A 10,982-nucleotide genomic window follows, 5' to 3' on the forward strand; every position below is an offset into this window, starting at 1 on the left:
TGGTTGGGCCATCTCTGCTTTAGTGTTGCCATTCGAATTTGCATCACCGCCTATTCCATCGTTTTCTCATTCTCGACCGTTGCGGTCCTAGTCATACGCCGTGGATTCTAACCGCGATGCGATCTCATAACAGCACTCGGGATAGTGTTGAGCCACCAGACGACGCCTTAAACGGCCAAACGATACGTACTCGTACATTTTTTGTTTGTGGATCTGTTTTTTTTTTTTGAGACCGGCCTTGTCGTTCCTTTTTCGGTTCCCTAGACTTGAGCGACCGTGCATCGCTAGCGGCATCCATGGCTTCACATCCTGATCTCCTAACTCTCCTCAGAACGCCCTTGTTCTATTTCGAAAAAAGAAAAGAACGGCGCCTGGCAACACCTCCAACAAAGCTTAGCCTTGATGGTAGCTGGGGAATGGTGTCACCCTAGGGGTCTTGGTTCCCACGGCTCTTGTGAGATGTCCCACTACGTACGTACTCCGTAGTAGGTGAAAGGGGAGATGCCTGTCAGCAGACTATGCATTTTCAAGATGCTAGCCTCCACGATCACAGGCAAACACGATCGCAAAACATATGGAGGATGCAAATCCACTGCCCCTTCGCCTCCGCCTCCGCCGCCGCCGAAACAGCGTTGTGTTCGCACATAACTCTGTGCCCTCCGCTATGTTGGTGTTGGCTTGGGTTGGGTTGGGATGGGATGGGAGGGCTTGATACTTTCATATCCTCATGTTCTCAGCGACTGATGAAATTCAAGGATGCGTGTTTATGAGCGCGTGGCTCAGCAATGATCTCCGTACAGCGCACCCTGTCCGTCTGACTTACACCCACCTTATCGCCACAAGGGGGCAATAACGGCTCACGCCAGCCCGTCTTTTTCTGCAGCGAGGTTCGAAAGTGGGTGTGATGTGCCATTTGTTAGCCATACCCTCGGAGCCGCTGCCCTCGCAATCACCGAATCATGTCGTCGTCGACGGGTTTATGCCCAACCAAGCATGATACCCATTCAACCAAATCACTAACATCGGTTTTGGGTCCTGGCCCCTCTGCCGTCCAGGCCTCCGTCATTTCAGCTACAACTCCGCTTTCCGTGAACTCAAAATCTTCTCAGCCACTACCTCCCAAGGACAGGATCCCTGGAGACATTGCCAGTCCCCCCAGACACCTATTTGCTGTACGGCAACACTTCCCGTTCAATCGATTGCTTCTTGGCACAGCTGCTAGATGGTGGTTTCATGGCTTTCGATACAGTTTCTCACATCCCAATCAAGTCTCATATTCTGTCGGGCCCGCCTGGATGGAGTATGTGTATATGGCTCGCTAGTGAGACACCTGTCTTCTGTTTCCTCTACACCCCCTAGACTACCTTACTGTACAGCACCTATCTATGTACGCAATGTGATCTCAGCTTCACTCGCCTCTTGAGAATGGCAACAAGATATTGGACGGGGCATGTCAAGAGGAGCAATTCGAAAGTCGCGGTGTCAGCGTTCAAGTGTGGCTTGTTAGCATTTTCCACATATCGAGTTGGTGGCGCGCTGCTCGCTCGCCCGGTTCATGGATCTCTTGCTACCGAATTGACCGGCTCTTTGTCTTTTGCAGATTGCAATGCACCAGGGTTGCAGCTAGCTCACGACTGTTGCTTGTAGCGCAGCCCTGCAGCATATTCCCAGCATAACCGGCTGCCACTTGCATCGACTGGTCTCGTTGTCCCGCGCCGGCCCAGTGGTCTTCGTCCCAATAGGGCTGCCCCGTCCGTTGATGGGGTTCTCCGGGCCCTGGATCTCTAGAGGCACATGTATCTGATACTTCCTCCAGACTGTAGTATAGAAGCCCCCAATACCTCTTTCTTTCCTTTCGCCGTCTCCTAAAGAAACACTTGCCGCTGTGGCTGACCTTCCCATGTGGCGGACCCTCTCGTGAGCTTATCGTCTTAAGTCTTCATAAATACCCTGGTATATGTCACCGCTGGTGCCCCATCCATCCTTTCAATAAAAGGGAAAGCGTCATCTATTAGACCTGGGTTGTTTTTCATCAGGACCGCTCCAGCTTCATACAACTTGAGCTCATGCCCATTATCCTTTGTGCCTTTCGCCGATCCTCATCAGTGTTGGTTGACCAGACCAACACCACGGCGCTGTCGCAAAGAGCTTGTTACGAGATTCGCGATCTGGCCTAGATGCCGAACTCTTGTCGCATATTGACAACGCCTGTCCCGTCAAGTTATAAAACGACTAAATGTCAACGCCGGCAGTATGTGGCCCGTTCCTCTGTCCATATCCATCCTCCTCTTCGATCCATGTTCCTAATGTTGGCATGTCCTTGTCTATAGCAAAAAGCAAACCTTGCCCGGATTAGAGATAATCAAAGGAGATCCCGGGCCCGAAGAAGAGAGTATCTTCAAGAGCTCGAGCAACGACTCCGAGTGTATGAGTTGCAAGGTGTCGAGGCGTCCTCGGAGGTGCAACATGCTGCGCGGAGGGTTGCAGAGGAGAACAGACAGCTCCGTGGTCTTCTCAACCGGCATGGGATCAGCGATGATTACATTACTAGTTACTTGAACTCGGGTACAGCATCGCAGAACGACCCGGCCGCAATATCGCACTTCCCCCCCAACACTCACAGCGATAGTGTCCAATCCCTTCAGCAGGTTATAGCACCCCGGAGACCTACAGCTCTCGATACTGGTGTACCTTACGGCCTCCCTCCGCAGGAAAGCCGTGAACCATCTATCGCGAGTGGATCTACGAGCAGTTCTTCTATATGGGAATCTGGCCAAGCTATCCAGCCACCTTCAGCATACACCCGGCCACTTCCCTCCAACGTCCCTACACCAGTACCGAGGCAGTCGATAACTTCGTCAATGCATCCCCAACACTACACCTCTCAGATGTTCCCTGATCCTCAAGTTTCACGGACCGAAAGCTACCACGCTATCGCTACCCCTGGATCTTTGATGGATGATCCCCGGCGACACAGCTACTCTGTGGCACCCATGCCTGGGGATGTCTCCTCAACGATGGGCTATAGCATCCCCATGAATTCCTTTCACAACCCTGCAGGACAAGATGGTGGCCCTTCAGGACCGTGTTGACTGGATGGCCAACCAGCAGAGAGCTTTTGTCCGACCCAATGGACTTCGTTGCGCCCGGTGGCCTCAAAATCCTCTGCCATCCACATCGAACAGATACCAACAAGCAGCTTCGTGTTGATGCAGTTTGCGTAAAGTTCAAGAGGATTTGGTACAATTGCTAGGCATAAGCTCCTTCGACCTATCAATAGACTTGACCTCGCATTTTGGCGGCGATGTGCATTACCCCACATATCGATATGGGTTTGCTATCGGTCGCCCGTCTTCTCGAAACACATCCAAGCTTGGTATGCGCGTGGTGTTCCATGTCTTGCCATGGTGAACTGGGTAATGAAAGGAAACCTGGGAGAAGCCTATGGATGAACAAACAGTGGAAACCCAGCGACAAGGCTGAGGTCGACCATACGATGATGTTCCTGTAGCTTTGTCCTCTACAGACAAAGGTCTTATTTGTTGGCATGTCTTGCAGAATTCTTGGAACATAAAGCAGAAGTCGAACGTCGACAGCGACAAAACGAACAACGAGCCCGAAGGAACAATGGGTCTTTCATCAATCTTCAAAGAGCGATTGCTGATAGGGCGTTAAGAATAGGAGATACCAACACATGCTATTTCTCATATCGAATATTAATCAAGTAGTCTCTCGAACCGAACGTTGTACGATCATTCACTTCAGCATTCACATCCTTGATACCGTTCGCGACCTCACAAGTTGACAATTAAACATCTGCGGCAATGCTTTCTGCCAATCTGGAAATGCCAATAGGAACAAAGCGGGAAGAGCTTGACCAGATCATACCTGCACCACCTCTTGACGAACAGGCAGTCGAACAATCTACTGATGGCGTCTTCAACACTTTGTGCTGTGCGGAACACGTGTCGCCTCACATCTATAAAACCTCTCGCCGACCCGGATGCAAAGCATTTGCAAACATCCCAAACCCTTCACTTGGGAACGGTTACATACTTCCCGATGAACATACAAGCGATAGAAGACTTAGCATCCCGTTGACTTGTCGAGTTGAGGGCATACCGCACATCAAACTATCGGTTCCAATCCTAGGCTTATCCACTGTCAAGGCAGATCACCAAGTATCAAAGAAGGATCAAAGCAAGCTGCATCCAACATGGGTAAGCAAGCCAAGAAGAGGAAGCACCAGGAAGTCTCGGCGGAAAACGGGCGTTACGGTCCGTATGGCACAGATGAAAGCACCTCCTCAAGATTTTCAGATTGGTTCGAACTCTTTTCAATCCTTCGGACTCGTGTCGGGCGAAAAAGATTCAAGCGCCATACTTCATGGCACAAGGAAGAGGAAGAGAAAAGGACGCGACTGTCTTCGACATGCAGCGAAACACCTTCGATCCTGAGGCCGAGACTTCTTGGTGGTGGTGAAGAAGAAACGCTGTCTAGATGTGGTAGGGCACCAGAATATACGTCGAATGAGGTGAAAGAATCCGCTGACATCTGTCAAAAGCATGCCTACAACTTCGACCAAATCCCTGATAGTTTCAATTCGAAGACGGGTTCAGAAACAACAACGGCTTTGGAATTCCCCGAGCCCGCTGTGTCGCATGATTTAAACACAAACAGGGCGTTCAGCATCGATGAGGTCAATGCTGCCGCCGCTGTCCTTACCCTTATCTCTGACATTTGCAGACATCGTGGAAGACTGTCTACTGAAGACCAAGTCATTCTGCGTGATGCCTTGAAAAGGATGCCATACCTCTTGACACCTATGGGAAGGAAAAACGAAACCGAACAGGCACTCATGTTTCAGATCGAGGTCTACGAGAACCCCGCATCCTCAAGCTGGGGGTCCATTGAAAGTTTCGACACTTTGCAAGATTGGTTAGAATTGCTCGAGAGGTTTGACAACTGTGCGGAGCTGCATCCAAGCCAGGGACCAGGAGGTATGTTGATAGTATGAGTGGCTTGTTGCATGGGTTTAGAATCGCTGGAAAGTAGCCTGGAACTGATCGAACTGCATTGCGTGGATATCAAGCATTTTAAGAGGCGTACCATGACGATACCCTTTGACTCAGTTGGTATATAATGAATTTTGAATATTATCGAACTCCATACCCTGCCCATAACCCCAATCCCAAGTTAATTCCGTGATACAAAGCCACATTTGTGGCCGGTAGATGTGAAAATAGTAGACAATGGCAAGATAGATGATCACAAGAAGTAATCCGCAACTGGCTTCTTGGCAGGCATTCCTCGCGAATCTTGGGGTGCAGCTTGGAAAACCCTGTATCGCCGCGCAGGACCGCTCCTAGGAGGCATACCACCCTCCATCATGACTCCAGTACCGCCATCGCTTCTGCCAACATCACCGTTGCTACGGGCGAAGAGACCTGTGCCAGATTCGTCCTCGGAGAGTTCCAGGACCGCAGCAACATTTCCACAGCGGTAGCAATAATTCGGAGCAGACCACACAGTGACGATGGAAGCGTCGAACATTTCCTTGAATCCCTCCATGACAAGCTGGTGCGCGCGGGCAATGAGACTCAGGTCGTTTCGATGGTTGAACACCTTGACAATATCAGCTCCAAAGAGGAAGCCTGCACCTCGTGGAGAAAGACCCCAGCCGTCGATCTCATCGGGGTCGGACCAGAGTAGATCGCACATGGCACCCTCGTGAGGGACTTCTTGTTTGCGGTCAATCAAGCGAATCTTGTCAACGGTATCGACCAATGGACTCAAACCACCATGAACGCAAAGCACTGCTCCGGCTGGATTTCCCACCGAGCCACCGCTTGACCCTGAAGCGCCCGATCCTGGGGGGCCTGTCTTGTCCATTGCTGTCCCACCTGGGCTTTGGATCTGATCTTGCGATCTATCATCTGGCCGACGTCGGGGAAAACGGCTCATTATAGAGCCGTTCTGGTCGCAAACCTCGATCTCGGTTTCGTCATCGACAGGTTCCACTCCAGGCGACATGGTGTTGGAGGCGCCCAATACGATCGCACCAAGCGCCAGGTAATCAAAGATGTCGCAACAGTAACGCCAAACATTGGCGCTGCCGTACTTTCTTATACATTCATCGTAAAACCCGTAGACTGTGGTGATTTGACGAGATTCGTGGTTGCCGCGGATTAGTGTCATTCTATCGGGGTATCGAACTTTCAGGCAGAGCAAAAGGAGGAAAGATTCCAGTGAATAGAAGCCGCGATCGACGAAGTCGCCTAAGAGTTTTGATTAGAGGTGTGAAAGTTGGTAAGGTGTGATTAAGACTGATCTTACCCATGAACAGGTAATTTGTATCTGGAACATCGCCTCCAACTCGAAAGAGCTCCATTAAATCGTGGAACTGGCCATGAATATCACCACATATCTAGTAAGAGAATCAGACATTGCTGAGCGTTCATAAAGGCATAAGGCATACCGTTACTGGTGCCGTTACAGTGACGACGTTGCCCTCTTCTATTAAAAGTTCCCGAGCTTTATGACAGAGCTCGCGGACTTGCGCTTCCGGGATCGGTCGGCATGCGCGCAGCTGCGCAATGGCCCTGAGAATGAGTTATTAGCTCAAGAATTCGAAGACCGGCGATCGGGCATTCAGCCTCACTTATCGAGGTCGCTCATCGTGAAAGGGTAGGGTTGGTGGGCTGGCACGTGGGGATGCGCGCGCCGCTAATCTTTAATCCTAAGCCTTATCGAAGAAAATGATCATAACATATCGTGTGCAGCCAGGAGTTGTCATGCGATGCAATGCTATGCGATGCGACGTGATTTAAGCTGATCGCGGGGGTGACTTGAAAGCTGGTCTCGCGTGTTGGTTGTAGTTGGGGATTTGGAGATTTCGCGACTTCGCGGTGTTGAGTGACGCTCTTCGAGGTGGAGACACACAACTGCCCCACCAATTGAATGGCTCTAGATCGGGCTTATATAGAGCCGAGGCCGAAACAATCCCCTTCCCCCGGTAGCCAATGAGAGTCACATCATAACTCAGGTTTGGGTGAGTCTTGACGAATTCTGGATCACCACCACAAATCGCTCGATACTGTCGGCAACGTTGACCTGGTCAATGCTTGTCCGGAGGACGATGCTACAGCTGTCATGTGAGTTCAATGGCATCTAGAACCCATTGAAACACCCGCTGACGACCAATTGAGACCTTTAGAGTCCACACTACCACCAAACGACCTCCAGACCTAACCAGGATCATGCCACCACTCCTTCACCCAAAATCGCGAATGACATCGTCGCTCTTCGCAACGACAGTCGCCGCATGCTTTCTGGTCGTCACGATTCCCCATTTGCTTCCTTGCCCCGTACCACGGGCCCGCTTCGCCGATGGAGATGTTATGGTTGACGAGAATGGCCGACGAATGAGATGGAAGAGGAAGGACACCAACCCCAAAGTCGAAGACGGGATCGTTCAATTTAACGATGTGGCGGGCGACGAGGCAGAGAACGCACAAGATAGAGCGAGGAGGGAATGCCCACTGCCGAAGCCGGGTGGCATGCTAGGCGAGTGGTTGGGCTTTCACAAGAGCGACAAGGAGACTGGACGATGACCAGCAAAGAATGAGCTGACAGATCTCAACCCTATAGATCGAGCGTGGTAGTCCCATTGGTAAGGATCTGGATGCTTGAATAGCACTCAGGGCGGCTCCCATGGGTTCTGTCTGATATAAATCCGCTACGATCCTACAAATTTGGAGAAACCATTGAAACGGATTTATAGAAGAGTGCGGTCTTTGGAGAACGGGACCGACTGTCACTGGAGGGTGATGGTCCTCCTCGATTCCCAGGCCCTAGGTGACAACCTTTGTCGAAACATACCTTAGCTACGCCTACCCAACAACCATGGATTAGAAATGGCACAGGGGGGGAAATAAAAAATCATAATTAGCTACCCGTCATACTACATCAGTTTGCCAAATAGCCACGATGTTTCCCTTGGTTGGGAAAACAATTGTGGAATGATAGTGAAGAAGTCGGGATAACCACTTGCTAAGATGGTTCTCTAATGAGATATGAATGGTTACATGTCTACGGAGTAGCTTGCGGAGCAACATACACCTCGAAGCAAGGTAAGGTTAGGTACCTAGGAAAAACAAGCTCGATCCAATTGAGACAAGTACCTGAAGTCCAGAAAGTATAGGTCATGGCTACTATTTGGGTAAGTCATACATAGTATATAGCAGTGAGGAAGTGGGATCAAGCGCATGAGATATCCCAAAATAGGTCGCTCAATTTGGTGGTAGCAGAATACATTAGCATTGGCTTAATACCTGTGGGGTTGAATTCAAGGATGAGGGACGATCGGAGAATTGAAGATAGTGACAAGCGGCAAGCGAAGGCTATCTTCTCCGCAGGCTTTTAACTAAGTTAGCTGAAACCTGGTCTGGACGCAAGTTTCCTTCGAAAGTTTGAAAACTTGTGGATACGATGAGTGCATGTGTATCTGGTTCGCGTGATTGCGGCACATCGGATTGTGTCGCGTGATATTACCCATTGTCATTGACCAAAACCTCGAGATTTATTCACGTATCCGTATCGAAATCAAGCCCAGGCACAGAGACCCTGTTGCTCTGTGCCTGGAGCCTATCAACCAAGGATCTGCGTTGCTGCAAGGAGGCAGCCAGAAGGTATGCAACGAGAACTAGGCTTTCTGGGCACGACTGGGGTTGATAGGTTGGCAGGGGTATCTTGCGAGGATGAGAGACAATGCTTACAATGCTTCATGTAGATAATAGAGACTGAGGGCCAGGCTGCAATAAACCCTCAAGATAATAGAGTGTACAGCATAGTAGCTGGGAACAATGGACCGTTAGGCCTCGATGATTTCATTACACAGAAATGCATGCGTCCATGAGGAACAAAGCAAGGAACAATGAATGCAAACGACCTGGAAGCGCCTTGGCGGCCTATGACGCTCTAGCGCTTCTAGAGCTCAGCAGGTAATCTCGCCCACTAACAGTCAATGGATGACGCCTTGGGGGTCCTGACCCAGCCTGCACAGACCAGGCTATGGGCGCGTCGAAACGCCCGTCAAAAGCCTAAGGACGGGGATCTCCAGTCTCTAATTTCCCAGTCTATTTCGTTACCTTACGTTCCAACTATTGTGTGTTTTTGCTGTGTGTCGTGTGCGTTTTTGTGTCCATCACATTTTCTTGAACTCGAGCCGTTGACGGTCACGAATACCCTTCCATTTTCTAATAACTCACCCAGTACCTTCTATAAACACAATACCTAGGTACCTAGACTCGGCATCTTAACTCAAACCCACGTGTCGCCGGCTCAGCCGCGCTTTAATATTTCGACTGCCATGCCAGTTTGTCCTGGGTACGCTTTGCGATCGCCCTCGCCGGCTTCAATATCCAGCTGAAGACATAAACATCGCGATCGTTAGCTTCGTCCGGGCCGCCACTGATTTCACGTCATGACTTCTCCCTCTCCTCCAAGAACTGGCACTGGCACTGGCACCTATCACGACTCTCCACGGACCTATGATTCTGGCCGCACTTTGAGCAGCTCTGTCGCTGGCAGATCTGCCCGTCTGCGCCCGCCTCGGTCCCTCCCACGTAAGTGATTTTATAACTCCATCGCTTGACTTCTCAGCTAACCCAAGAAATAGCCTGGATTGATTCATGGGACGACAAACATGGCTCAGTAAGCGACGACCAACTGCGGCTGCTCCAGCCTCCCACTCGCGCTGTCCCACCACAACATAACTCGTCACCAAGTGACCCCCAAAGACGAATCTCGCAAGATGGCTTCGTCGATCCGCAAGATCCTCTTGTTGGCCAGGGCCAGGAAACAAGAGGCAAAATCCCCCATTTTATGCGCTATGGCCGCGCCTCGATGCGTGGCAGGAAATGGGACCATCTGAGATCCGCAGAACCCGTCATTGTGCCGGGACATAAACCAGCACTAACCTCACAGCCGAACATAGCATGGCAAGACTTTGTCCAATCTTCGGCATGGGGTCGCATGACCAACGAGGACTCGAAAGTGGTGGACGTTGAGGCTCTAAACGACCTACAACCGAATTTCAACACACCAGCCCGCCACCCTTACGATGCACAAGAAGCCAGGGTTTCACGGAAGAAGAGGACGCTAGCTCCGTACAAACGTTTATGGAATATAGCTATTCGGCACTCTCTTGCCCCTCTAGTGTTTAGACTGAGCGTCATGGTCACTTCTATCATTGCCCTTGCTATTGCAGCGCGGATCCACCTGCTTGAAGACGTTGATAGCACAGATTCAGCAGAAGAGACACAATCCATAGTTGCCGTGGCCGTAGATTGCGTGGCTATTCCATACATTGGTTATATGATCTGGGATGAGTACACAGGCAAGCCTTTGGGGTTACGATCTGTTGTCTCCAAAATCTCTCTCATCTTGCTGGACCTCTTTTTCATCATCTTCAAGTCGGCAAGCACAGCACTTGCGTTCGAGAGCCTTGTCTATCATAACTTGTCCGACACAGCAGTGAGGAGCTTGTCAAAAGCGCTGGCAGCATTCATGCTCATGGGTCTGATTGCTTGGACGATGAACTTTGCAGTCAACATATTCCGCACAGTGGAACGCCTGGGAGGAGGTGAAGATGATGGGCTGCATATCTAGGAAAGGTGAGGGAAGACTGGAGCAACGGACTCGATTTGCAAATTTAGGATACCCTTTTGAGCAGGGAGTGCTTATGGCGGCTGGTAGGAATATATGGGACATTGATATCACGGTAGACCGTGCTTAGCGTTCATTGCTGCTCTCTTTTCTCTTTATTAGTATTACAGATAACCAAATACACGTGCTACACATGCATGTTTCTTGTATTCGAGAACGACCTTAGGGTTGGTGAATGGATCAAAAGAACAAAGCTTAATTATGTGTCTGTTGCTGGAACGCGCAGAGATGGCTCTATTTGTCGAACTCGTGTC

General features: G+C 50.4%; 5 protein-coding genes across 5 annotated transcripts; 4 read left to right on the forward strand and 1 right to left on the reverse strand.

Annotated features, from left to right (window-relative positions):
- Positions 1–2,236: 2,236 nt before the first annotated feature.
- FMAN_02888 (uncharacterized protein) lies at positions 2,237–3,092 on the forward strand (the record flags this gene model as incomplete). The annotated part of the gene is made up of 2 exons (XM_041831636.1): positions 2,237–2,251; positions 2,331–3,092. The coding sequence occupies 2 exons, from the start codon at positions 2,237–2,239 to the stop codon at positions 3,090–3,092; spliced, it is 777 nt and encodes a 258-aa protein (XP_041682179.1).
- Positions 3,093–3,824: 732 nt separating this feature from the next.
- On the forward strand, positions 3,825–4,457 carry FMAN_02889 (uncharacterized protein; the record flags this gene model as incomplete). Its single annotated transcript, XM_041831637.1, has 1 exon — positions 3,825–4,457. One exon carries the CDS (start codon positions 3,825–3,827, stop codon positions 4,455–4,457), a length of 633 nt encoding a protein of 210 aa, XP_041682180.1.
- An 811-nt stretch (positions 4,458–5,268) lies between these two features.
- FMAN_02890 (putative phosphoprotein phosphatase X-1) lies at positions 5,269–6,678 on the reverse strand (the record flags this gene model as incomplete). The annotated part of the gene is made up of 4 exons (XM_041831638.1): positions 5,269–6,278; positions 6,337–6,427; positions 6,479–6,602; positions 6,662–6,678. 4 exons carry the CDS (start codon positions 6,676–6,678, stop codon positions 5,269–5,271), a joined length of 1,242 nt encoding a protein of 413 aa, XP_041682181.1.
- A 581-nt stretch (positions 6,679–7,259) lies between these two features.
- FMAN_02891 (uncharacterized protein) lies at positions 7,260–7,613 on the forward strand (the record flags this gene model as incomplete). Its single annotated transcript, XM_041831639.1, has 1 exon — positions 7,260–7,613. One exon carries the CDS (start codon positions 7,260–7,262, stop codon positions 7,611–7,613), a length of 354 nt encoding a protein of 117 aa, XP_041682182.1.
- A 1,871-nt stretch (positions 7,614–9,484) lies between these two features.
- On the forward strand, positions 9,485–10,671 carry FMAN_02892 (uncharacterized protein; the record flags this gene model as incomplete). The annotated part of the gene is made up of 2 exons (XM_041831640.1): positions 9,485–9,626; positions 9,680–10,671. 2 exons carry the CDS (start codon positions 9,485–9,487, stop codon positions 10,669–10,671), a joined length of 1,134 nt encoding a protein of 377 aa, XP_041682183.1.
- Positions 10,672–10,982: the final 311 nt, after the last annotated feature.

Source organism: Fusarium mangiferae (genome assembly GCF_900044065.1).
Source record: "Fusarium mangiferae strain MRC7560 genome assembly, contig: FMAN_scaffold006, whole genome shotgun sequence".
In the NCBI taxonomy this organism is placed as follows: domain Eukaryota; kingdom Fungi; phylum Ascomycota; class Sordariomycetes; order Hypocreales; family Nectriaceae; genus Fusarium; species Fusarium mangiferae.